We start from the raw sequence: 27,711 nt of genomic DNA on the forward strand, positions 1-27,711 counted from the left end.
CTGCTCCTCTTCCTTTCTCTACCATCATAGCCCTCTTTCTGCAGAGCCTCAACTCTGCTCAAGGGAAGATACAATTCTGCATCATTCTGCAGAGCTGTTTACCTTTCAGTGGTTTCTAATTCTTCTAATCCTCTGATGGGAAGGCCTTTGATTTTGTATGATCAAAGGCCTATTGAAAAACATTTTTTTTTCCAAATCAAAAGAGCAGTCTCAAGCCTTAACTGAGAACTTCCTCAGCCTCTAGATAAGAAGACTGCCTATGTCAGTTTGGACTCCTGTCTGCATAAAAGAGAAAAAAGCCCAATATTGTGGCTTAAACAAGATCGAGGTTTATCACTCTGTCAGTAAAAGAAGCCTAGAAATAGGCCCTCCAGTGTTGGTTTGGCAGCTCCAAGGCCTTCAGAGACCATGGCATCTTCTATTTTGCTTCTCTGCCCAAATGATCAATTGCTGGCCACAGGAAGGAACAAACAGGAAGGCGTGAAGAAATGCCCGCCACTTTTTTTTTTTTTTTTTGAGAACTTCCCAGAGGTCCTAGGCTACCCTGTGCTTACATCTCCTTGCCCAAAGATAGTTGCCACAAACCATAAGAGACTCTTAAATATAGAGAACAAACTGAGGGTTGCTGGAAGGGGTGTTGGGTGGGGGGATGGGCTAAATGGGTGATGGGCATTAAGCAGGGCACCTGTTGGGATGTGCCCTGGGTGTTATATGTAAGTGATGAGTCACTAAATTCTATTCCTGAAAGCAATATTATACTATATGTTAACTAACTTGGATTTAAATTTAAAAAAAAAAGAAAAGAAAAAGATAAGTCACAAAGGGAGACTGAGAATGAGATACTAGAGGATAAGAGAAGTAAAGAAGTCAGGAGAGGGGAAAACTCAAAGGAGAGAATGGTCCATAGGGTCAGATATCATGGAGTGTTCCTGTAATATAGGCAGAGAAGAAGGTGCGCATTATTTGGTGATTGGAAAGTTAATGATGGCTTTGGTTAGAGCAGTTTCCATTGAGTAGTAGGAAAAGAATGAAGTGCATTAGGGTTGAGGGGTGCATTCATGAAGACTCGGAAATGAGTGTGCATCATTTTAAGAAGTTTACATTCAAATAGCAAGAGAGACATAATAGCTAGAAAGGCGAACATAATTTTAGGATCTAGAGAATATTAAGCTAAGTGAAATAAGCCAGTCAGAGAAAGACAAATACCATATGATCTCACTCATATGTGGAATTTAAGAAACAAAACAGCCAACAAAGGGAAGAAAAAGAGAGAAGCCAAAAAACCAGACTCTTAACCATAGAGAACAAACAGATAATTACCAGAGGGGAGGGGAGTTTGGGGGATGGGTGAGATAAGTGAAGAGGATTAAAGAGAGCACTTGTCATAAGGAGTACTGACTAATATATGGAATTGTTGAGACACCATATTGTACACCTGAAACTCATACAGCACTGTGTGTTAGCTACACTGGAATTAAAATTAAATTTAAAAAATTTTAAAAAAGAATAGTTGCCACATCTCTCACATGTAGCTGTGAGAGGGCTAGAAAATATAGGCTTTTCAATGAGCCCTTCAACCTCCAGGAAGGAGGAGAAGCTGTCAATGGTAGTATCTTCCGGCCATCAAAGTGGCTGACACCGACTGCCTTGCCTCCCCATCATGCGGCTTGGACTCTGTAATTCCAAGACGCCTCTTTGCTATCCTGTGCATTGCTCACAATCCCTTCTTTGAGGTTATATTCTGCTAGATCATCTACGGTACCTAACGTTCAGTCAAGTACAATTTTAGGATTATGTCATGCGGTACGTTTGACAGCTCTGAAAAATAGGTTTGGGTTACTTTAAGATATTGCTGTAAAGTTTCTAAGCAAAGCTGAAAGGAAGGGGTGTAGAAGTCACGGAAAGGTCTTCATTTGGAAGATATCGTAACTATTTGACACCCAAGCAGAACATGCTGGTTACAAAAGGGCAACGTGAAGGATCTTCGTGGTGATGAAAATGCGGTGTGTCCTGACCGTGTCATGTCAGTATCCTGGTTGTGATAAGATGCTATAGTTTTGTTAAGATGTTACCATTGTGGGAAACTAGGTAAAGGGAAAATCAGATCTCTCTTCTTACAATTAGATGTGACGCTACAGTTTCTTCAAAATAAAAGTTTAATTTTACAAAAATCAACATCATTTCATTGTAAACTATATCTCAGTAATTTTTTTAGAGCCAACTGCATTTCAAACTGGTACATTTATCTTTTTTCAATATATGAAATTTATTGTCAAATTGGTTTCCACACAACACCCAGTGCTCATCCCAACAGGTGCCCTCCTCAATTGCCATCACCCACCCTCCCCTCCCTCCCACCGCCCATCAGCCCTCAGTTTGTTCTTAGTTTTTAAGAGTCTCTTATGCTTTGGCTCTCTCCCACTCTAACCTCTTTTTTTTTCTTCCCCTCCCCCATGGGTTTTTGTTAAGTTTCTCAGGATCCACATAAGAGTGAAAACATGTGGTATCTGTCTTTCTCTGTATGGTTTATTTCACTTAGCATAACACTCTCCAGTTCCATCCACGTTGCTACAAAGGGCCATATTTCATTCTTTCTCATTGCCACATAGTACTCCCTTGTGTATATAAATCACAATTTCTTTATCCATTCATCAGTTGTTGGACATTTAGGCTCTTTCCGTAATTTGGCTATTGTTGAGAGTGCTGCTATAAACATTGGGGTACAAAGTGCCCCTATGCATCAGTACTCCTGTATCCCTTGGGTAAATTCCTAGCAGCACTATTGCTGGGTCATAGGGTAGGTCTATTTTCAATTTTTTGAGGAACCTCCACACTGTTTTCCAGAGTGGCTGTACCAGTTTGCATTCCCACAAACAGTGCAAGAGGGTTCCCGTCAAACTGGTACATTTAAAATGACATGTTTAGTATGCAGTTTTGACTATTCTTATCAAATTCTTTTTCAAATATTAAAGAAACAAGGGGGGAAGTCAGTTGAATTCTCAGTAAGAAGGTCTCAATTTTTTAGAAACTTTTTATTATGAACATTTGAAAATACATACAAAAGAATATAATTAAACTCCATCTAGTCATCATCCAATTCAACAATTACCACCCTGTTGTTAGTCTTATTTTATCTATTTGCCTTGCAATTTTTCCCCGGTCGATTATTTTAAAGCAAATCCCAGACATTATATTATTTTACCCTTAACTAAGTCTATTTTTAAATCCAGTGATCCTAAGCACAATGAACAAAGGAAATAAAACTCCACAATTTCACATTTCTAAAACCAGCAATTTTCACACACTGAAAAAAAAATGTGTAGTTACTGATTCCTGGAAACGGAAGTGAGAATGTAGATAGACACAGAGAAAGCTACAGAGCAGGGATGCAGAGCATGACAAGCAAAATAATGCCCCCAAAATGTCCATCCTAATCCCTGGAATCTATAAATATGTTACCTTAATGGAAAAGGAGAAAGAAAGTTGCAGTTGCTATAGATATGTTACCTTAATGGAAAAGGAGAAAGAAAGTTGCAGTTGAAATTAAGGTTCCTAATTGGCTGACTTTAAGATAGGGAGCTTGTCCTGGGTTATCTGGATGGGCCCAAAGTAATCACAGGGTTCCTTAAAAATGAAAGAAGAGGGGTGCTTGGGTGGCTCAGCTGGTTAAGCATTGGACTCTTGATTTCTGGTCAGGTCATGATCTCATGGCTCAGGGGGTTGAGCCCCGAGTTGGGCTACACACTGATAGCACGAAACCCGCTTGGGATTCTCTCTTGCTCTCTCGCTCTCTCTCTGCCTCTCCCCTACTCTCTCTCTCTCTCTCCTTCCTTCTCAAAATAAGTAAATAAACATTTAACAAAAATGGAAGAGGAAGCAGAGGTGAGTTACAGGGAGACGGGACTATGAAGAAAGGTCAGAGTGGTGTGATGTAAGAGGAATTGACTTGCCACTCCTGGCTTGGAAGATGAAGGAAAGGGAGCAGGAGCCAAAGAATGTAGATGGCCTCTGGGATCTAGAAAAAGCAATGCCCTAGAGGCCCCAGTAGAGAAGACAACCCTGTCGACGTCTTGAGTTTAGTCCAGTGCGATCTGTGTGGGGCTTTTCACCTAGAGAACCTTAAGATAGTACATTTGTATCGTTTAAGCCACCAAGTCTGTGGTAATTTGCTAGAGCTGCAATATCAAAGTGAGGTCCAGAGTGAAAGGCTGTCACCATTTGACAGAGCTACCATGACCATTCAATTAGAGAAGGCCACCTTTAATGGAGGAGGTTTTGTTATGCAGGAAAGGGTTTCTTCAGAGATCTGAGTCGTTTAACCAGTAAATAATGTAATTCCGCCAATACCTTAGAAATATGATCCTGTGTATAGCAAAAGCCTCACTTTTTAAGTCCTGCCCTTGGACTAAAAACATGAGTCAGCAGTGCGCTATAAAATTTTAAAATGCAAAAAAGGAATGTACACCCTCTGCTGGTGGATATAAAGCAGACTTTTCATGTTTTGGATTTGGTTTCCTGTATATTCTGGGAAGAGTGAAGACTACCCAGGCCCATCTGGGGGGGGCCTGTCTGGACTCACCGCACTATGAACCCCATGTAGACTGTAGAACAGCTATGGGGCCAACCTGAGCTGATTATTTTCAGAGTGAGTGTATGGAGAAGTTATTTCTCTGGATCTGTTTGTTGCTTCAACAGAAACTTTTTAAAACTTTTTTTTTTAATGTTTATTTATTTTTGAGGGGGAGAGAGAGAGAGAGCGAGTAGCGGAGGAGGGGCAGAGAGAGAGAGAGGGAGGGAGACACAGAATTCGAAGCAGGCTTCAGGCTATCAGCACAGAGCTTGTTGTGGGACTTGAACCCATGAAATATGAGATCATGACCTAAGTCAGAGTCGGACGCTTAACCAACTGAGCCACTCAGGGGTCCTCAACAGAAACTTCTTTTAAAGAATTCAGTATAAGAGATGCTATGAGACAAACATGTTTTCCTAGTTAAGATGCTTACAAGGTCATTTAAACAAACAAAAAAAAAAACCCAGCCTCCAGCATGCTTTCTCAACCATAACATTTATTCAAAGACTCAACATAGTAATTAGTGTGTTAGTTACTTAGTTTCTGAAATCATAGTAAAAAATAATCCCTTCATCCATGACAAGGAATTAATATAAAATAGTTTTTAAGAACTGTTATAGAGATTATATTTCTGATTTTTAAACATTAAGAAATTATTTATTTGAAAAAAAGAAATATCCTGAAACAATTTTCTTTTTCCTGATTTGTTCCTCATGCAAAAGAAGGTTATTTACCAGTGGATTAAGTTTTCTCATTTGGGTCTGAGAACTTCATTCCCTGTCCCTGTCCTTTCAGCTGCCTTCTTCCATTCTGGGCAAACCTGTCAAAGCATGGAGGTTAGACATGACAGAGGAGCAGGAAGGGGAGGGCGAAAGAAAAGGAAGAGGTTCTAAAGTTCTAGAGTGTAGAATTCTTTGGTATATACATTTGCATGCAATATGTTTATACTTAACATACATAGTTACATATGACATGTATTTACATTATGTATATTTATTACATTATTATACATTGTATTATATACATTATATATGGTTATATACTATATTTTACACAGATAGACAAATAGAGCAAGTAAGCTCTGTATTAATCAGGACTCTTTAATGAGAGTAACAAAAACCCATCTAAGCTAGAATGAGTTCATCTTTTCCAACAGCAGATTTACTTTGTTTAAAAAGAGATTCACACTCATAATAGGATTTTACATCCCATCACCTCCTCCTCCTCGGGAACCTTGGCATATATGTGGTGATAACTTACTTGTTGGCCTAGACATCAGTTAGCAAATCTTTATAGAGTGCCCATCACACAAGGACACTCTAGGCACTGGGGATTCAATGCATAACTTAGAGAAAAGATCCCTGCTTTCTTGTAACTTACACTATAGTAAGGGAGAGAGAAAAAATGGATTGAGAAAATTTCAGGTTGAGGAAGCTATTTAGACGAGTGGTCTGAGAAGAATTTCTGAAGAGGTGATGTTTAAGCTGTAGAGACAGCACAAAAAGGAGGGTATTGCAGAGGGGGTGGGCAGCATTCCAGGCAGAAGGAATGGTCTGTAGAAAGAGCTTGGAGTATGTAATGGATTGCAGGGAGACTAGTGTGGCTCGAATGTAGTGAGAGATGAAGATGGGACATGAAAGGAAGGTAGAGTGAGTGATGGACAGGTGCCCCATCATGTAAAGTCTCTCAAGCCATGGCACACAAATTGGATTCTACACTGAGGGTCATGAAGATTTTCAAGTTAATGTTTTAAGATGATCACTCCTGCTGCTTGGTGGAGGATGGATTGCCACAGGGACAGGAGACATTTAGGAGCCTGTGGAAGTAGTCCAGCTGAGCTTGAGATGGCTTGGATTAAGGTGGGGAAAGCTGAGATGGAGAAGAGGGAATGGGTCTTGGAGGTAGACTGGCCAGGACTCATCAGTGGTTTGCATGTGTGCCTTCGTGAGAAAGATAGGAATTAAAGTTCACTCTTAGGTTTCTGGTTGGAGCCACTGGATGCATAGTGGAACATGTCAATTGAAATGATTTGGGCCAGGGGCACCTGGGTGGCTCAGTCGGTTAAGCATCTACTCTTGATTTCAGCTCAGGTCATAATTTCATGAACCATGGGATGGAGCCCTGCATTAGGCTTTGCACTGACAGTGTGGAGCCTCCTTGGGATTCTCTCTCTCAAAATAAATAAACAGTAGGGCACCTAGGTGGCTCAGTCTGTTAAGTGTCCAACTTTGGCTCAGGTCATGATCTCTCGGTTCATGAGTTTGAGCCCTACATCAGGCTCTCTGCTGACAGCACAGACCCTCTGTCTCCCTCTCTGTCTGCCCCTCCCTCTCTCTCTCTCTCAAAAATAAACACTTAAAAATAAATAAATAAATGAATAAATAAATAAATAAATAAAAATTGTTTTTTAAAAAAAAGGAAAGACATGATTTGGACCAAAGTAAAAGAAAGCTTTGGCTGAAACAAAAAGACTCATAAGGGTTCATGTAAGTTCAGAGGTAGGACAGGCTTCAGGGTTCATTGTCTGGCTCCCGGTTAGAGATCTAGGTGTGACTTTTCAGGCCTAACTGTAGGCAAACACAAAAGCTCTACTTGACAAGTCTCCCAGGGAATGGCTGCCCTCCCCACGCAGACTTGGTGGGCAGCCAGTGCACTGCTGTCTCTAGGGGGCGCTGCAGTCAGGGACTCGGGCCCCTCTGACTCCTGCCACGAACATGTGCATTCCTAGCCCTGGGGCCTCCACTCCTATCTCTTTATCCGAAGCCTTGGCGGAGGTCTTCTTTGGTCTCCTCTGCTGATGCCACCTTCTGGGGGAAGGAGGAGTACTTTCCCACTCAGCCCTTCCCCTCCCTCTCTGCCCACGTTCCACAAAACTGCCAGAGCCTTTTGTTCAGTGAGACCACCCCCCCTGACCCTTGACCTCCACCTGACCCTTGACTCTGTTCCATGGTAGAGTGAAGCCGAAGGAGTCACTGCTTTCTCTGGTTTTAGCCATCCAGGTAGGTGATTAAAGGCTTAACTCTTTCATTTTTGGCTTGTTGATTTAATTGGCTACTCTGACACCTGACAACTCTGGCCCCCACCTGGAGCCAGGTGCTTGAACAAGCGCTCTCTCTCTCTCTCTCTCTCTCTCTTTCTCTCTCTCTCTTTCTCTCTCTCTCTCTCTCATTCCTCCCCCACACCTACCCCCAGGCCAGGTCAGCTGAGCTCTTGACCGCTCTGCCTCCTTTTCTCTTCAGGTCTTTCAGCTTTGCCCTCCTCCTTGTGTCAGCTTTATCCTCAGGATGACGGTCACCAGCTAGACCCAAGACCCGACCTGTACCGCTCACCCGCTTGTACCCACCAACCTTCGTTCCACATTTTTCCTTAAGTTCTTCTTTCCAGCTTATCTCTTAACACAGGCAAAAGACCTGAGGGCATAGCATCCCTGGAAGAAACTAAAGCCACCCTTCAAACAATGACTGCCTGCAAGAAGAGTGCCGCTGGCCCAGGCCACCCAGACCAACTGGAACATAACCCCCCACTCACAGGTGCACAGATGGACCTTGGAGACACTGGCAGTTACCTTTCTCTCATTATTATACTAAAATCTCCACCCAAGGAGAAGCACAAACCTCACTGTCATAACCTGCAATGTATGTATAGATAGGCATGTTTCCTTAGGGTGTGTGTAGGACGCCCACCTCTACATATGGTGACAAGGCTCCCCTTCCTAACTATTCATCCTAACCCTAAATAAAAGGAGCCCATTCAGACTTGTTCCAGGAGTCATGGCTTTGGAAGTTATTCCCATGGTCTCCTTACTTGCCGCAAATATAGTTTACTCTGTGTGACAACTCCACCTGCTGTAGTTTCTATGACTCACCAAGGAGTGAACTCACATGAGTTTGGGTACAGTTCCACATATCATATCCTGACTCGATGACGTTTCATTAAAAAAGAGAGACTTTTACATCTTAAGGATGTAAGCAAGGGTCCTAAGATTCACAGAATGGTTGCTAACAAGGGATGTAATCTGATGATTCACTGAGGCCAACCAGAGCCAAATCCTGGAGCCAAGAGTGCGCTGGTTTTCTGCACAGCCACGCATGCTCCATGTGAAACTGAGGACTGCATGTCTGAATCATGATTCTGTTCAGAAAGATTAAGAGGTGAATTCAAACACAGACTGATACATAATTTGCCATGTGCCCCTCATGAAAATATGGACTTCCTTATTCAAAAGGCAGGAAAAAAAGTGTCACTGAAAGTACTCAATTATAAAACCTTTTCCTTTTCTCTATGGTCTTTCAATTTGCCATGGTGTTTTTATTTGATATTCATTGTCATCCTAAGTAAAGGACAACTAAAATTTTAAATTGTTACAATATCACCTTTCATCTTTATATTGTGCGTTGCCAACTTTAAATGCAGATATAAGAACATTTAACTCACATAGAATCACCAAAATTATACAACTCACATTTCATAGCTGGTACATGCATGGTGTATTTTATTCTTACAAAAACGGTGGAAACATTGCACAAAATTAACCCGTCTGTGTTCCTGTCACTTCTTGATGTGCACACATTCTACCAGACTCTCTACATTTGGCTTATGATGAATGAGGTGAAAGGAACTAGGGAAAAGTGTCTTTCACTTTCCTTCAGTGTCGCCATTTTTAGCATAAGTGGTTGGTTAATATAGGGAATTAATAGGAAAGTAACATGACAGGGTTCCTTGGTTCTTTGTGTTTCTGAGACTGCCACTGTCTTCTTTTTGCATCTGAAGCAAGTTCTGATTTATAGGAAGATCTCAGGGCTCACAGTGATCCCACTTACTCAGTTTAACATGGTTACCTTGTCTCACTTTCAATCCTGTTGAACTTCCATGAATCACGGGCTCACGGAAATTCTGTTCTCATGGGATATTTAAAATGCTATGTGCAATTGGGGCAGCAAAGAGTGAGTACACACACATTATTACATGTATCTCCTCTGCTTAAGTGCACGCTCCTTTGTCTTACCAATTTCATTCACAGAACACAACTTCAAAAATGAGATCAGTGAGAATTTTAAGATGGTGGGCACCTGGGAGGCTCAGTCGGTTGAGTGTCTGACTTCAGCTCAGGTCATGATCTCCCAGTGCATGAGTTCCAGCCCTGCATGGAGCTTGCTGCTGTCAGTGCAGAGCCCACTTCGGATCCTCTGTCCCCTTCTCCCTGCCCCTCCCCCCACTCACTCTCTTTCTCAAAAATAAATAAACATTAAAAAAATTAAAGATGGTGACAGGAGAGCATTAAACCAAGCATGGGGCTTTTCTGAATACAGGGCCTTGTGTGTCACACATGCACAGGCCAAACACGCACCAAGAAGCAGGCCTTGGTGAATGAGTGCTGGGTAAACAAGCAAGAATGTCCACTACACGACACATTTACTGAAACGAGAAAGATTGACTATGGAGAATAGTGTCTATGTAAAAAATCAAGATCCTTTATATACATAGCAAACGTTTATTTCTTGCTTGGGCAGAATCTGAAGCAGATGTTCTGCTGTAGCTCCTCTCCAGGTCAAAAATTTAGAAACCTGTATTCCTCCCACAGTTTCAAGGGTCTTGTGCTTCCAGGTGGGAAGAGAAGGAAAGAGAGTATGTAAAAATTACACGGGACATTGCAGGAATTGTGCTTAGAAGTTGGATGTATCACTTTTATCTTCATTTCATTGGCTAGAACTCAGTTATCTGCTTCCACCTAAATGCGAGGGGGCCTGTGAATCCCAGAAGAGGAAATGGGATTGCTCAGCATCTAGTAAGACTCCGATAGAGATCAATGAAGGTTTTGTTTTTTTGTTAGACGTGACTGAAGCATTTTATATGCTATGGGAAATGATCCAGCATTAGTGGGGCTGACAGAAAGGGCAAATATGTGTTGTTCTGTAAATGCTGACTTGAATCATAAGATATTTGTTGGTCGAAGGGTACACACTTTGTTATGAGATGGATAAATTCTAGAGACCCACTGTACAGCATGCTGACTAGAGCTAAAATGTTGTAATGTATACTTGAAATTTGCTCAGAGTACATCCTAAGTGTTCTTACCACACACACAGAAAAGGTAACTATGTGAGAGGATGGGTGTTCATTAGGTTGATTGTGGTAATCATTACATAATATCAAAACATCATGTTATATCTGCTATGGTCTGAATGTTTGTGTCCCCCCACCCCGCCCCATAAGTTCAACTCCTAGTGCCCAGTGTGATAGTATTAGGAGGTGAGGGCTTTGTGAAATGCTTAAGTCATGAATGTAGAGCCCTCGTGAATGGAATTAGTGCCCTTATTAAAGAGAGCCCGGAAGGCTAGCTTGCCCCTTCCCACCATGTAAGGTTACAACCAGAAAGCACGGTCTATAAACTAGGAAATAGGTTCTCACCAGACACCAAATCTGCTAGTGCCATGATCTTGAACTTCCCAGCGTCCAGAATTATGAGAAATAAATGTGTGTTGTTTAGCAGCCACGCAATTGATGGCATTTTTGTCATAGTAGCCTGAATGGACTAGGATAACACCTTAAATATGTACAATTTTTATTTGTCAATCACACCTCAATATAGCTGGGAAATAAATTAAAAAAAAAAAACTTTGAGGGGCGCCTGGGTGGCTCAGTCGGTTGAGCGCTGACTTCGGCTAGGGTCAGGGTCTCGCGGTCCGTGAGTTTGAGCCCCGCATCGGGCGCCTGTGCTGACAGCTCAGAGCCTGGAGCCTGTTTCGGATTCTGTGTCTCCCTCTCTCTGACCCTCCCCCATTCATGCTCTGTCTCTCTCTGTCTCAAAAATAAATAAACATTAAAAAAAATTAAAAAAAAAACTTTGAAGGGATGTGAAAAGGCTTTGACAGACTTAATTTAATCTCATTTAATTAATTAATTAATTTTTAATTTAATTTTTAATTTTTAAAATTTACATCCAAATTAGTTAGCATATAGTGCAACAATGATTTCAGGAGTAGACTCCTTAGTGCCCCTTACCCATTTAGCCCATCTCCCCTTCCACAACCCCTCCAGTAACCCTCAGTTTGTTCTCCATGAGTCTCTGCTGTTTTGTCCCCCTCCCTGTTTTTATATTATTTTTGTTTCCCTTCCCTTATGTTCATCTGTTTTGTCTCTTAAAGTCCTCATATGAGTGACGTCATATGATTTTTGTCTTTCTCTGACTGACTAATTTCACTTAGCATAATATCCTCCAGTTCCATCCACATAGTTGCAAATGGCAAGATTTCATTCTTTTTGATTGCCAAGTATATATATATATATATGTACCACTTCTTCTTTATCCATTCATCCATTGATGGACATTTGGGCTCCTTCCATACTTTGGCTATTGTTGATAGTGCCGCTATAAACATGGGAGTGCATATGTCCCTTCAAAACAGCACACCTGTATCCCATGGATAAATGCCTAGTAGTGCAATTAGGGTAGTTTTATTTTTAGTTTTTTGAGGAACCTCCATATTGTTTTCCAGAGTGGCTGCACCAGCGTGCATTCCCAACTTAATCTCATTTAATTTAAAAGAAGGTCAGTAAGCATATTACGTATTTTTTAAAAGAATTTGATGACAACTTGTTTTGTTGTAAGGATTATTGCATTTGAAAGAATATTATACTATAACATGCTGCAGAGACATTAATAGTAATTATTATTATGTCATTCTCCCTAAAGCAGAATTCCTGAGTTCAGAAGAACTGGATTCTAGTCCTGGTTCCATTTCATAATGTCACTTAATCATTTAATCTCTATAAGCCTCATTAATCTCTTTGCCTATCCCATGTAGTTAGAAAGACTAAATGAGATAGCATATTTTAAAACAGTAAAGGTTTTGATTGGCTCAATTATTTTAAAATTGTATCAGTATTATAAGAACCCCAGAATCTCCCTTTGTCTTAATTCCAAACTCTGCTTTATCTGCCTTTCTCAAGCGATGGGCTGCTGGGCCTGTGGATGGTTGGGTTTGAATGAGCCCTTGAATTCTTTGGAAGTCACGGCTCGGGGGACTGCCATAAGGGCTGCTCTGCTGTGCATCCGTCCGGCTCCTAGATGTGTGTGTGTGTGAGGAAGCAGGGGTGGGATGGTGAATGGACAGGAAAGTAGCTTGGAAGATGCCCCCAGACATCTGTGGGATTCTCAGTGGGGAGATTGGTTTAGCACTATTTGGAAGTTTGGGGACTTGCAAGCCCCTCAGAGCTAAAAAAAAAAAAGAGTTGCATATCTGCCCCTGAGCTGAGACTTCAAAGAAATAAGGGAGCAGGAAGGCTTCCTCCAGGTCCTTTAGCAAGTACCCAGTAGCCTGCTTCTTTGGATCTTTAACATTGACCCCTGGGGAAAGAACATCACTTGGTCTTCCACTATTGCTTCACTGCCATCATTTAGTGTAGTCTAAAAACCAGACTCGAGCTTCAAATGACACCTAAGAAAAACAGCCACTAAGATACTACCTACATAGAAAAGAAGTTCAGTTAGGACATATAGAATGCATATCCAGCAAAATAGAACTATTGAAAAAGCTCCCCCTTCCCCTTAGCAATCCATTACACCATGCTGCCTGGACTTCCATCAGCTATCATCTGCATTTCTTTTGCCGGAGGGCTTTTTCTGGCCACCAGAGGCTGCCTTGCTGTGCATGTGGCAGGCTGGCATTCAGGGTCCAGGAGCATGCCTTAACCAAGAACTGACGAAAGTTAGTATATAAATATCCCATCTTCCTCATCCCTTGGGTAGGATAACTCCGCAGCATGTGTTTTACCCTGGCCTCCAGAATTCTCCAGCGGGATCAGCTCCAGTTACACACAGGGCTAACTTCCTTGATAATAATCCATTTTTTTGGCTTTCTTTGCTTCCTGACTCACTTTCCTACTCTACTACCATTCTTTCCTGGATCACCTCCCACATAAACTACTTGCACTCAAATCCTTGTCCCGGGGTCTGCTTCTTAGGAAACCCAAACTAAGACGTGTAGTGTGCCAAGGGGATTGAATAAAGCAAATAGAATACTCCTGTCTGTGCTCCCCTATTTGACTCCCAGAACACTTTCAGCTTGGTCTGGAAGGATTTTCTCTTTAGAGAATTTGATCAGCTGGAAAGAATGACCTACAGATGCTGATGCCATGTGCTCCCAACTAACAGCCCAGCCAGATCACCCCACGGTGAAGCTCTCAGGAAACAAGTTCCATCTACATTATAGCACTTAACTCTGGTTTTTTAGTTACGTATGCTTAAGTATGAGTGAATAGTTGAGGGCCACCAGGAAACTTCCAATATGATAGATGGAGACCAAATTAATAGCAAAAAGCAGCTGAGAGGAATAAGAGGCTATTCAGGAAGAAGAAAACTTTAAAAATGTACTGTTAGGGGCACTTGGGTGGCTCAGTTGGTTAAGCGTCTGATTTTGGCTCAGGTCATGATCTCATGGTCCCTGGGTCTGAGCCCTGCGTCCGCCTCTGTTCTGCCGGCTCAGAGCCTGGGGCCTGATTTGGATTCTGTGTCTCCCTCTCTCTCTGCCCCTCCCACTCTGTCTCAAAAATAATCATTAAAAAAAAAATTAAAAATGTATTGTTAGTATCCTCATAGGGATAAGAAATCGATAAAGCAGGCTATGACACCATAATGAAGAGACAGTTGAAGAACAAAAGAGAACTATAGAAAAGTGAAAATGGTATAGGCCGCTGGAAGATAAATTTGAGTTCTCCAATAAGGAGCAAAAAGACAGATGGAAAACAGCAGAGTAAAATAGGTGGTAACAGGGCTCTTAAGTCAAGTTTGGCCTTGAGTATACATCAGAAGCTGATGTAGGAGAGCTATTAGAAGATAATAGTGTTGGAACAAAAGAAAATTAAACGTGGGCAGTTGTTTTGCAGGCCAAGAATGGAGGCAGAGGTACTGGTTAGGTAGTTCTTGTGCACTAGTGAGGAGAAATAATGGGCACCTGATATAAAGAGTGGGCATTTGGACAGAAATTAAGAAAAAGATAAGAGATTAAATGGCAGAACTGATGGGGTTTTGGCGTGACGGTGTGGTTCAGAGCTGATGGCCAGGAAAGAATTCTTGAAGACGTCCTTGGTGCAAAAAGGTGATTTTATTAAAGCATGGGGACAGGACCCATGGGCAGAAAGAGCTGCACTGGGGTTGTGAAGAGTGACTGGTAATATATCTTCAGGTTAGGAGGGGGTTAGGGACAGCATAAGTTTCTAAGGAATTTTGGAAGTAAGGTTTGTTTCCAGGACTTTGAGGAGCTAGCTCTTGTTAGAAAAACATCATTTATTACTATTTAGTAAAACATCAGTCATGAGACCCTTCAGATGTATATCAGGGGCCATAAGCCTGGAGCATGATTGCCAGCATATATCTTGTGGGGGTGGGGAGGGGTAGAGATAAAGGAAGTTTCCAAAGGAATTTTTACGTGTTTAAGGAGACTCACAGCTCCTCAAGGGGTTAGGACAATGTTAAGCCAAGATTCCCTTTCGGCCCTAGCAAAGTGTCATCATCGAGGCAGCTGAGCTCCTCGAGGAAGGTCACTCTGCCTGTTTCAAGGACTTGTCAATGGGCTGTAGGCAGTAAGGGAATTTAATTTTTCATTTGCCCTTGTTTCCCACATCACCATGGTAAGCACTTAAACCCCCCTACATCTTTTCTTAAATTATTTATTTATTTATTTTGAGAGAGCACGACGGGGAGGGGCAGAGAGAGAGGGAGACAAGGAATCTGAAGCAGGCTCCAGGCTCTGAGCTGTCAGCACAGGGCCCAACGCAGGGCTTGAACTTACAAACCCAGAGATCATGACCTGAGCCGAAGTCGGATGCTTGAGTCACTGAACTGCCCAGGCATCCCAAAGCCCCTTACATCTTGATGAGGGTGATATTAGGGCTCCAGGAAACAGAATCTATAGGTTTCTGGAGTTTAGGCTATGAATAAGATTGCCTTTTTCTTGGAGTTTACTAAGTTATCTGTAAACTTAAGGAGACTCCTGTCCTGCATGACTGTGATCTCTACCAGTCAGCCATTTGCTTTCTTTCCTTTTCCCTGTTCTTGGGCAGGCAGGAGTGTCTGAGGAATATCACGCATATCCCACCTCCAGGGTTGGGGGGTGCTCTGCTGTTAGCCTGACTTGGCCCTCAGCTTGCCCCATGCTCCCTCATCAGAATGAATTAAAGTTGTGACTGAGGGGTGCATTTGTGTGGCTGTGAGTCTGATGTAAAAGGAGGAAGTTAAAGAATGATGAATCTAGATTTTTTTCTGCAAGATCCTAAATGTATTGGGCTCTATTAAGCAAGATGAGGAATCAGTGAGGGCTAGTAGATTGGAGTATGTGCAGGAGGTAGAATGAAGATTCCCAAGTTCAGGTTCAATCAATATTTTCTCAGATCTCACTAGGTGTCAGAGAGTAGGATAAAGTTCTGTCTGGGTCCTTTGAGGAAAGGCAGAGGTAAGCCACCACACACACACACACACACACACACACACACACACACAAAAGACAACCGGTGTTTGTAGTTAGAGGCACAGCCCTTGGCCTGGAGGCGATGGGACGACAATGAGTGTGCAGGATACTTGGTGACAGGAATTCCAAGTACACGCTTGCGCAGGATGCGCCGTTGGCGTCTACCCTGAAGAGGTACGAGCGCCTGCTTGGTCACCAAGAGGACACTTACACCACGCCAAACCCTAGGATGTAGTCTCTGAGTCTACCAGCAAGACCTGAATCCTCTGGACTTTCTGTAGTGCAAAGGAGGCATGGTGCGCATGCGCGTAGCAACCCCAGGGCTCAATCACAGGCGGCGGGAAGTTGGTTTTCTGAGTAGCAACTGAGCAGCTTGAAGACGGATTGGAGGCGACAGACCAATAAACAAACATTTCATTGGCTTAGCTTGCTCAGCCTCCCAATTCTACAGCTTCCCATTGGACATTTCAAGCAGAGCAGGGGCGTGACTCCCGGGGCTCCGCCCCGCGCTCTGGCCCAGGCTCGGGGTTCTGGGCTGAGGGAGCGGGACGGAAGTGAGCGGGTCCCGCCCCTTCCCCCTCTCTTTGCTGGAGTCGCTGCCGCCGCCGCTGCCCGCTTTCCGGCGAGCCGGAGTCTCCGTGCCGTACCCTTGGTCCCCGGCCGCGCGGAGCCGGGATGCACTGCTCCTGCTGTGGGTTCTCATCATGGAGACCAAACGGGTGGAGATTCCCGGCAGCGTCCTGGACGATCTCTGCAGGTACCACGTCGCCCCTTGCTGCCACGGCCCCCTGAGTCCCCTACTCGTTTTCTGTCACGTTGGTCGACCCCGGAGGCCTCCGCGCCCCCTCCCCCCCGGCCGCATCCTTGTTCTCGCTTTCCGGTCCCGCCGCTGCTCGCTTTCCCGGGTCGACCCTTCTCTCCCACGACACCACCCGGTCTTTCACCCGCAGCCTCCCGGTTTCTCACGGTCCCTCCGTCCTTCTTGCGGAGCACCGGAATTTCCTCATTTTCTTAGTTCCTAACTCTTTTGCTTTCCTGAAAGTGAAGCCGCTGCGCCAAAGTCTGGGTCTTGAGCGTTTTTCGGCTGCCTCTTCCCCCTCCCATTGTTTTTTTCTGCCTTTGACTTTATAGAACCGCTCCCCCCGACCCCCTCCGTCTTATTCCTCAATTCTGTCGAAAGACCCCAAAGTTTTGAATCTTCGTCCCACGCCCCCGGACCTACGCAGGGAGCAGTTTCAAACTTACCCTTTCGCTCGTGTGTTCTTCCACGTCCCTGGCATTTTCTAAATTGCTCTGAAGAATTACTCCCTTGTTTATCCCCAAACTTACCGTTGGAAGGGGGAAAAAGTCTAGAGTTGCTTTTCTTTTCATTTTTCAATTTTCCTTGAAGGAGATTCCCAGCTGCAGGATTTTAACTCGTGGTATACTTTTACAAGAGAATTTTTTTTGCATTCTTCCTGTTGTTAGCTATAATTCCAGATAGCGAAAATTGTAAAATGGACTTAAAATATTTTCTTTTCCCGAAGTAAAGTTTTTCGTACAGTAACACCCTGAGTTGTCGCCCGCTAAGTGGATTGTGAGATAACTTAAATTACAAGTGAGTAAAAGGCTCTGATAAAAAACAAAACAAAACATCTTTTCAAGTGTGTTTACTGTATTTATGTCTAGAATTCTGACTTTGAATAGTTGTGTCACATTCACGCTTTTTCTTCTTTTTTTTTTTTTTTAAATGGGAAAGAAAGAACACACTTGTGGAGGTACTGTTGGGTGCCAGGCACTGGGTGCTCCTTTCTCATATATCATTTTATTTAATCCTGGAAACAATTCTGGTAGGTGCAGTTCTTTACATTTTCATCTGACAAACAGACTTGGTTTGTAATCTACACAAGGTCACGTTTCTTGTAATTCAGAAAATCAGGATTTGAAACCTAGGTCTTTTTCTCTACAATCAATGCCTGTACTTTTTCTCCTATGCCAGGTAGGCCTTACAGAAAATCAAGTCTAACATTTTAAACCTCACAAAAGTACACGTAGATAAGTAAATAGACTAATTTTGCAACTAATAAGAATGTCACTGTACTTCTTTGGTGATGATATGATTATAATTTTTGGAATATGATCGCTTCAAATGAACCACTTAAAATGTGCTTATTTTCTATGATCCCAAATTTCATAAGAAAAAAAGAGATTTGAGGGGCGCCTGGGTGGCTCAGGTCATGATCTCTTGGTTCATGGATTTGAGCCCCATGTCAGGCTCTGTGCTGACAACTCAGAGCCTGGAGTCTGCTTCAGATTCTCTGTTTCCCTCTCTCCCTTCTTCCCCCACTCATGGTCTCTTTCTCAAAAATAAATAGACATTAAAAAAATTAAAAATATTTGATGTATATGTGTGTGGATAAATGGACGAACATGTACAAGAAGTGAGAGTATGATTTTTCTTGTTGTTTCCAAGATTTTTTAAAAGGATGTGTGTTTTCTAGTTAGAAAAAAAAGTAAAATGAGTACGTATTTGAAAAGGTGAGCAAGAATTATGTACGGATTAATAGGGATACACATTAAAAAAAAAGATGGGTAATCTTATACATTTTAGAGGCATCTAATAAAGTAATCTAATCTTTCTACTAGTATGGGTTTATTTTGGGTACTACGGAGGATTAAATATAATAACAAATAATTGTTGTGTTTTGTAAACAATATGTTAAACATCTGATGAATGTTAAAGATTCTTACTAGGTTTTCCAGTGAGTGTATTTAAGCAATTTTATACAGATTTTTTGGAATAGAGTAACTTTTTTTTTTCTTCAAGAAATGAGAGTAACTTTTTTGCAATTACTGTGTTTTGGTTATATAAATGAGGATTGTATGTTTAAAAACTAGGGCTAACTACCTGACAAACTAATAAACCAAATAACCATTTCTTAAAACTTTGAGTTTTAAAATAATGACATTTTAATGTTAATATTTTAATGTTTTTGTTGATTAAAGATGTTTAATGTTAACAATTCAGGTTTTTTTGATTTGGCACAAGAAGTGCCAGACACAAGAAGTCTGGGAAAATCAATCAAATTGATAACACTGGTTATTTCTAGGTAGAATGAAATTAGAAGAGAGGAAGGAAAGACTGTTGTCTAAATGTTCTAGTGAACATTCTAGTAAACGTGTATGTAAAAAGTAGATCTGCCCCATTTTATGGTGACATTTGCTTCTGTTGCACCATTAAAAGTGCATTTGACATTAAAAGTCAAAGAATTTTTCAATACCATTTAAATTAGCTTACTAAAGGCTTGAAAAGCATGTTTTTCAAGTAAAAACTGAAATCTACAGCTTAAGTTGTTTCTGTTTTAAAGAAATGCTTGGAGTTTTTTTAGAGCCCCTTTAAGAATTAAATGGTGAGGCCACTCCAGTGTTAAAAGGAGAAAGGTATTTTCTGGCAACTAATGTTGCTGCTATTTTGGTGATTGTGTAAGCTAATCAAATACTTCACGCTCATCTTCAGCTTGCCATTTTAGTGTTCAATTCTACTGCAACAGTTTTGTACTAATTGTAGTTCTGCTGATGTTCCATTTGTAGGAAAATTGAAAAGATGACATTTTGTGAAGTCCCATAATTATTGTGGAAAGCACTTTATTTCAGCTTTTACTATATATTGTAGTATACTGTATACTAGGTATATATAACATATTTTTATTTTATTTTTATTTTACTTTATTATTTTTTTAGTAATCTCTACACCCACATGTAGAACTCATGACCCCAAGATCAAGAGTCACATGCTCCTCCCACTGAGCCAGCCAGGTGCCCCTGCACACACTTTTAAATCTTTAAAACAGGAAAACCATGTACAGGATGAAATTATCAAAGTGTAATTTTCATGTATTAAAGTTTCCTTTGTCTTACAAAGTTTCTTTTTAAGAAAAAATAATTTATTTTGAGAGAGAACCAGTTGGGGAGAGAGGCAGAGAGAGGGAGAGCGAGAATCCCAAGCAGGCATTGCACTGTCAGCACGTGACCAATGCTGGGCTCACGCCTACAAACCATGAGATCGTGACCTGAGCAGGATTGAGAGTTGGACGCTTAACCCACTGAGCCACCCAGGTGCCCCTAAAGTTTCTTAAAGAAGCTAGCTTTTAGCTATTAAAAAGATGTGCTCATGAGTAAGGTTAAAAAAAAAAAATCGAAGAGTACAGGTGAAGTTATGAAAGAAATGCAACAGCCTCCTTCCCGCCCCTTTTTATCTCACTTCTGCTCCCTGGGTTTTTACCTGTTTTGTGGTAAATTCTTCTGATAGATACTTCAGTATTTTAAAATATACTTGCACCAGTTTGTTTTATCAACATCGTATGTTAAATTGAGGATTTAGTGCACCTTGTTAGATATCAGGTGATAAGGGTTGAGAGCATCACACAATATTTACATTCCATTTTGTAACCTTGCGAGGGCTGTTACACGTTTTACTGTTGGTTGATTGCAAAAGCTGAACAAGAATAATAGCATTTGTTATATGGAATTGCTATGTACGTATTTTTCACAGTAGAGGCAGGTTTACAATGGCTAGGATTTTGTTTTTTTCCCTCTAGCCATAGTCAGGATCCTTTTGTAAGGGTGTTGAAAGGGAATGCCAGAATGAATTCTCCTTTCTTACATCCTACTAATTGGTCAAAGTGCTGCCTTTCACAGTTTTGTCTTTTGGAGAAAGAAGCATGTGCTTTCTTCATAATTCTCTCATTTCTGGCTATTCCTTATTTATTTGTTTATTTAAGATTTTATTTTTGAGTAATCTCTACACCCAACTTATAAATGGGTCTTGAATTTATAATCCCTAGATCAGGAGTCACACGCTGCACTGACTGAACCAGGCAGGTGCCCTTCTGGCATTTCTTGAAGTCCTTCTTTTTTCTTTTTGATTGTCTTTTTATTCTACTCTCGGCTTTTTGCTTCATACTTGGATTATGATTCTCTTGTACATTTTCCTTTCTTCCCCAGCACAACCAGAATAGCTTCCTCCTCTCCATTCTTGTCTGCTCCTTTATTATAGCCTCGGTCTTACCCTCAGTCATACTGTCTATTCTACAAAATTGTTTTTTCCTGGAGAGTGCCCTCTTGGAGACCTCCACCCTTCTAGCCCAATCTAAACTCGTTGTTCCCTAGATTTGCCAAACTACTGGCCTACTAGAATTCCTTTCAAGGCTCTCCCAGGTTGCATTTATTATCTCTTAAATTTCATGTTTTATGCTTCCTTGGTTGTCATTCTTATTTTGCTGGTGCACATTCAAAAGTAATTTCCTTTGAGAGGGTCATTAGGAAGTAAACTTCTGAGTCCTTATAGGACTAAAATGCCTGTTTCTCTTCTCACATGTATGCTCCCAGGTGGTCCGGGGTCCACACTTTGAGTACCTAGGTTGTAGGAGATAACTTCAACTTCCGGGCCTTTTTTTTTTTTTTTTTTAAAGTAGGCTTCACACCCAGGGTGGAGCCCAGTGTGTGGCCTGAACTCATGACCTTGAGATTGAGACCTGAGCTAAGGTCAAGAGTCTGACCCTTAACTGACTGAGCCACTTAGGTGCCTCCAGGGCCAGTTTTTTAATACATGGTTTTCTTTGTCATGCGCCAGATTTTCCTTAGATGTTGGCTGCTTTTTGTTGCTGTTTCATATTTAAGATGAGGGTATATAGGAGCTTATTTATTGACAGGCTTCTCTTTTATGTGAGTAGATAGGGTGCTAGCTCTTACATTGGGGATCCTTAAACCAGTGTGTGGGAGTTTTGCTTTGGGGTGCCATCGCCCAAACCTATCTGCTAAAGTTAGGAAAGAGCTTTGGGTATTCTTCCCCCTTCCCCCGCTCTTTTGTAGGAGAAACTCCTGACTCCTTTAAAGGAGTGAAAGAAGAGTAGACATTCTTCTATTACATAAGTAGACCTTGCTGTTCCCTTCTCCCTTTTTAAAAATTGAAGTATATGACATAAGGTTACATTAGTTTCAAATGTACAACGTAAGTGATTTGGCAGCTCTGTTATGCTATGCTCCCAAGTCTAGCCGCCATCTGTCACCATACAATGCTATTAAAATACCATTGACCATATTTCCTATGCCATACCTTTTGTCTCTGTGATTGACTCTTTCTAAATCGGAGGCATGTATCTCCCACTCCTTTCACCCATTTTGCCCATCCCTGTAATCCCCTCTCCTCTGACAAGCATCAGTTTATTCTCTGTATTTATGGGTCTGTTTCAGTTTTGTTTGCTTACTTGTTTTGTTTGTTTGTTTTTAGATACCAGACATGAGTGAATATTCGGTATGTGTCTTTCTCTGACTTATTTCACTTGGTGTATGTAATACTCTCTAGGTGCATCCATGTTTTCGCAAATGGCAAGTTCTCATTCTTTTTTATGGCTCAGTGATACTCCACTGTGTATATATGCATATATATGTACCTCTCTCTCTCTCTCTCTCTCTCTCTCTCTCTATGTATCTTTATCTATTCATTTATTGATGGACACTTCGGTTGCTTCTGTATCTTGGCTATTGTAAATAATGCTGCAATAAACATAGGAGTGCGTATATCTTCTTGAATTAGTGTTTTTGTTTTCTTTCGGTTAATACCCAGTAGTGGAATTAACAGATCATATCGTATTTCTGTTTTTTAATTTTTTGAGAACTCTTGATATTGTTTCCACAGTGGCTGCACCAATGTAAATTCTCACCAACAATCACGTGGGTTTCTTTTTCTCCTTGCCAACAGTTGTTATTTCTTATCCTTTGGTTGTGGCCATTGTGAGATCTCATACTATCTCAGGTATGAGATGATATCTCATGGTTTTGATTTGCATTTCCCTGGTAATTAGTGATGTTGAGCATCTTTTCATGTGTCTCTTTGCCATCTGTATGTGTATGGAAAAATACCTATTCAAGCCCTCTGCTGTTTTTAATTGGATTATTTGTTTTTTGATGTTGTGTAAGTTCTTTATATATTTTAGCTATTCACCCTTTATTGGATATATCATTTGGGAATATCTTCTTCCATTTAATATGTTGCATTGTTGTTTTGTTGATGGTTTCCTTTGCTGTGCTAAAGCTTTTTATTTTGGTGTAGTCCCAATGGTTTATTTTTTGCTTCTGTTTTCTTTCCTGAACAGACATACCCAGAAAAATGTTGCTAAGTTGGATGTCAAAGAAATTACTGCCTATGTTTTCTTCCGGGAGTTTTATGGTTCATGTTTTACATTTAGATCTTTAGTCCATTTTGAGTTTATTTTTGTGTGTGGTGTTAGAAAGTGGTCCAGTTTCATTCTTTTGCAATTGGATGTCCAGTTTTATCTGCACCATTTATTGAAGAGACGATCTTTTCCCCGTATGTGTTCTTGGATCCTTTGTTGTAGATTAATTGGCCACAGAAACGTGGGTTTATTTCTGGGCTCTCTGTTCCATTGATCTGCATGTGTATTTTTGTGTAGTACCATAGTGCGAGTGGGGGAGAGGGACAGAGGAGAGAGAGAATTCCACTCAGTGTGGAGCCCATAACCCTGGGATCATGACGTGAACTGAAATCACGAGTAAGATTCTCAACCAAATGAGCCACCCAGACACCCCATTCCTGTACTATTTTGATTATAGCTTTGTGGTATATCTTGAAATCTGGTATTGTGATACCTCCGTCTGTATTCTTTATCAAGAAAGCTTTGGCTATTTGGGGTCTTTCGTAGTTCCATACAAATGTTAGAATTATTTGTTCTACTTCTGTGAAAAATGCTATTGGTATTTTGGTAGGAGTTGTGTTAAATCTGTAGATTGCTTTGGGTAGTATGGACATTTTAACAATATTCTTATAATCCATGAGCATGGAATGTCTTTCCATTTGTGTTGTCTTCAATTTTTTTCATCAGTGTTTTATAGTTTTCAGATTATAGGTCTTTTACCTCCTTGGTTAAGTTTATTCCTAGATAATTTATTCTTTTTTGGTGCAGTTGTAAATGAGCTTGTTTTGTTATTCTACTTCATTATTGGTGTATAGAAATGCCATAGATTACTGTATATTAGTTTTGTATCCTGTAACTTTGCTGAATTCATTCATTATTTCTAATAGTCTTTTTTTGTGTGGAATTTTTAGTTTTTTGTGTATAGTATCGTATCTGCACACAGTGACAGTTTTACTTCTTTCTTAGCAATTTTGATGCCTTTTTATTTCTTTTTCTTATCTGCTGCAGCTAAGCCTTTCAGTACTGTGTTGAGTAAGTGGCAAGAATGGACATATCCTTGTCTTGTGTGCCTGATACTAGAAGAAAAGCTGTCAGTTTTTCACCATTGAGTATGATGTTAGCTGTGGGTTTGTTATATGTGGTCTTTATTATGTTGAGGTATGCTTCTTCTAAACCCACTATTTTGAGTTTTTTTTTTTTTTTTAATTTTTAATGTTTATTTTTGAGAGAGAGAGAGAGACAGAGTGTGAGCAGGGGAGGAGCAGAGAGAGAGGGAGACACAGAATCTGAAGCAAGCTTCAGGCTCTGAACTGTCAGCACAGAGCCCAACATGGGGCTCGAACTTACGAACCACAAGATTATAACCTGAGCCGAAGTTGGTCGCTTAACCAACTGAGCCACCCAGGTGCTCCTGTTTTGAGAGTTTTTATCATGATCGGATGTTGAATTTTGCCAATTTCTTTTTTTGTATCTGTTGAGATGCTCATATGATTTTTATTCTTCATTACATTAATGCAGTGTATCTTGATTGATTTGTGTATATTGACCCATCTTAGCATCCCAGGAATAAGTCTCAATTGATAGTAGTGACTGATCCTTTTAACATATTGTTGCATGCAGTTTGCTCATGTTTTGTTGAGGTTTTTTACATCAGTGTTTATCAGGGATATTGGCCTGTAGTTTTCTTCTTTCGTAGTGTCTTTGTCTAGTTTTGGTATCAGTGTAATGCTGGCCTTGGAGAATGTACTTGGAAGTTTTGTTTCCTGTTGTACTTTTTGGAATGGTTTGAGGCGAATAGGTATTAACTCTTTAAATGTTTGGTGGCATTCACTTGTGAATCCATCTGGTCCTGGACTTTTGCTTGTTGGGAGTTTTTTTGATTACTGATTCAGTTTTGTTACTAGGAATCAAGTCTATTCAGATTTTCTGTTTCTTCCTGATTCACTTTTAGAAAATTGTATGTTTCTAGGAATTTATCCATTTCTTCTAGGTTGTCCAATTTGTTGGCATATAATTTTTTATAGTAGTCTCTTATAACCATTTGTATTTCTGTGGTGTCCATTTTTCTCTTTCGTTTCTGATTTATTTTACTTGGGTCTTTTTTCTTTTTCTCTTGATGAGTCTAGCTAAAGGTTTATCATTGTTTATCTTTTCAAAGAACCAGCTCTTGGTTTCATTGATCTTTTCTGTGTTTGTTTTTTTTTTTTTTTTTTTTTTTTTTTAGGTTCTATATCATTTATTACTGCTCTGATCTTTATTATTTCCTTTTTTCTACTAACTTTGGCCTGTTCTTTTTTTAGTTTCTTTAGGTGTAAGATTGTTTGAGATTTTTCTTGTTTCTTAAGGCAGACCTGTATTGCTATAAATTTCCTTCTTACAGCTGTTTTTGCTGCATCTCAAAGATTTTGGACTGTTGTGTTTCACTGTCATTGGCCTCCATGTATTTTTTTTATTTCCTCTTTAATTTCATTTGGTTGTTTAGTAGCATGTTGTTTAGTTCCCATGTGTTTTTCTTTTTTTTTTTCTTGTAATTGAGTTCTAGTTTTATACTGTTGTGGTTGGAAAAGATGCATGATATGATGTCAGTCTTCTTAAATTTACTGACACTTGTTTTGTAGCCTAATGTGTGATCCATCCCAGGGAATGTTTCATGTGTACTTGAAAAGAATGTGTATTCTCTTGTTTTAGTATGGAATATTCTGTATATATCTGTTAAGTCCATTTGGTGTAACGTGTCAAAGACATGTTTCCTTACTTATTTTCTTTGTCTGGATGATCTATCAGTTGATGTTAAAGCGGGGTGTTCAGGTCCCCTGCTATTGTATTACTGTCAGTTTCTTTCTCTATGTCTGTTAATAATTGTTTTATGTATTTAGGTGCTTCAGGGTCGGGTACATAGATATTTACAATTGCATATCCTCTTTTTTGTATTGATCGTTTTATCATTAAGTAATTCCCTTTGTCTCTTTGTATTTGTTTTGAGATCTGTTTTGTTTAATGTAAGTATTGCTGCTCTGGTGTTTTGTTGTTCTTGTTTTTGTTTGTTTCTTTTTTTCTTTTTGCTGCTTCCATCTGCATGGAATATCTTTTTCCATCTCATCACTCAGTCTGTATGTGTCTTTAAGGTCTGAAGTGAATCTTTTCTAAACGGCCTATTGCTGGGTCTTGTTTTTGTCCATTCTGTCACCCTGTGTCTTTTGTTTGAAGCATTTAGACCATTTACATTTAAAGTAATTGTCAATAGGTGTATACTTATGCCATGATGTTACTTGTTTTCTGGTTATGTAGTTCTTGTCTGTTCCTTTCTTCTTTTGCTCTTGTATTGATGAGTTTCTTTGCTGCTATACTTGGTTTGCTTTTTTATTTTTTGTGTATCTATTATAGGTTTTTGGTTTGAAGTTACCGTGAGATTAGTATATAACATCTTAAATATGTAGCAGTCTATATTAAGTTGATGGTCACTTAAATTTGAACACATTCTAAAAGAATTTCATTTTTACCATCCCTCCATGTTTTATGTATATGTTGTCATATTTTGCATCTTTTTGTGAGTCACCTTAACTAGTTGTTTAGATATAACTGATTTGACTATTCCTTTCATTTAACCTTCACATTAGCTTTATAATTGCTTACTACCCTTATTGTATATTAGCTTTTATTCATGAATTTTTTTCCATTCATAATTTTCTTTTAATTATAGCTTTTTCTTTCCCACTTAATGAAGTCCCTTTAATGTTCCTTAAGGCTGGTTTAGTGGTGATGAACTCCTTTCACTTTTGTGTGGGTAACTGTTTATCTCCTCTTCAATTCTGAATAGTAATCTTGCTGGGTAGATCATTCTTTGCAGTTCTTTCCTTTCAGCATTTTGAATATATCATGCCACTCATTTCTGGCCTGCAAAATTTTTGCTGGAAAATTAGCTGATAGATTTGTGGGATATTCCTTGTACATGACTATTTGCCTCTTTCTTTTTGCTTTTAAAACTTTTAAAATTTTTAGTCTTTGACATTTTAATTATTATGTGTCATGGTATAGAACTCTTTGGGTTCATCTTTCTCTCCTTTTGGGACTCCTTCTAATACAAATGTTTGTTCGCTTGATGTTATCCAAGAGATCTCATAACCTATCCTGTATTTCTTCTTTTTTTACTGTCCAGCTTGGGTACTTTCCATTACCCTATTTTTCAGATTGCTGCTCCTACATCTTCTAATTTTTTTAAGCTTATTTATTTTGAGAGAGAATGTGCATGTGGGAGCAAGCAGGGAAGGGGCAGAGAGAGAGTGAGAGAGAGAAAATCCAAGCAGGCTCTGTACCCGTGGGATTCTTTACTTGAGGCTTTAACCCATGAACCGTGAGGTCATGACCTCAGCCGAAATCAAGAGTTGGATATTTAACCCTCTGAGCCACCCAGGTGCCCCTTCTAATGATTTTTGTTTTTTTAAACACTCAGGCCTTTTTTTTTTTTTTTTTTTTTTTTTTTTTT

General features: G+C 40.2%; 1 protein-coding gene and 1 long non-coding RNA gene across 3 annotated transcripts in view; both read left to right on the forward strand.

The window, feature by feature from the left end:
• The window catches only part of LOC125934382 (uncharacterized), a 365,655-nt gene that overhangs the window by 37,934 nt on the left and 300,010 nt on the right, over nt 1–27,711 (forward strand). The gene's annotated exons all lie outside the window — the stretch shown is intronic.
• DCP2 (decapping mRNA 2) overlaps nt 16,633–27,711 on the forward strand; it is a 54,420-nt gene continuing 43,341 nt past the window's right edge. Inside the window, exon 1 of the mRNA XM_049647727.1 lies at nt 16,633–16,792. Within this exon, the coding sequence (XP_049503684.1) occupies nt 16,740–16,792 (53 nt within the window). The 5' untranslated portion in view covers nt 16,633–16,739. The remainder of the gene's footprint in view (nt 16,793–27,711) is intronic.

This window comes from Panthera uncia (assembly GCF_023721935.1).
Source record: "Panthera uncia isolate 11264 chromosome A1 unlocalized genomic scaffold, Puncia_PCG_1.0 HiC_scaffold_17, whole genome shotgun sequence".
Lineage (NCBI taxonomy): Eukaryota > Metazoa > Chordata > Mammalia > Carnivora > Felidae > Panthera > Panthera uncia.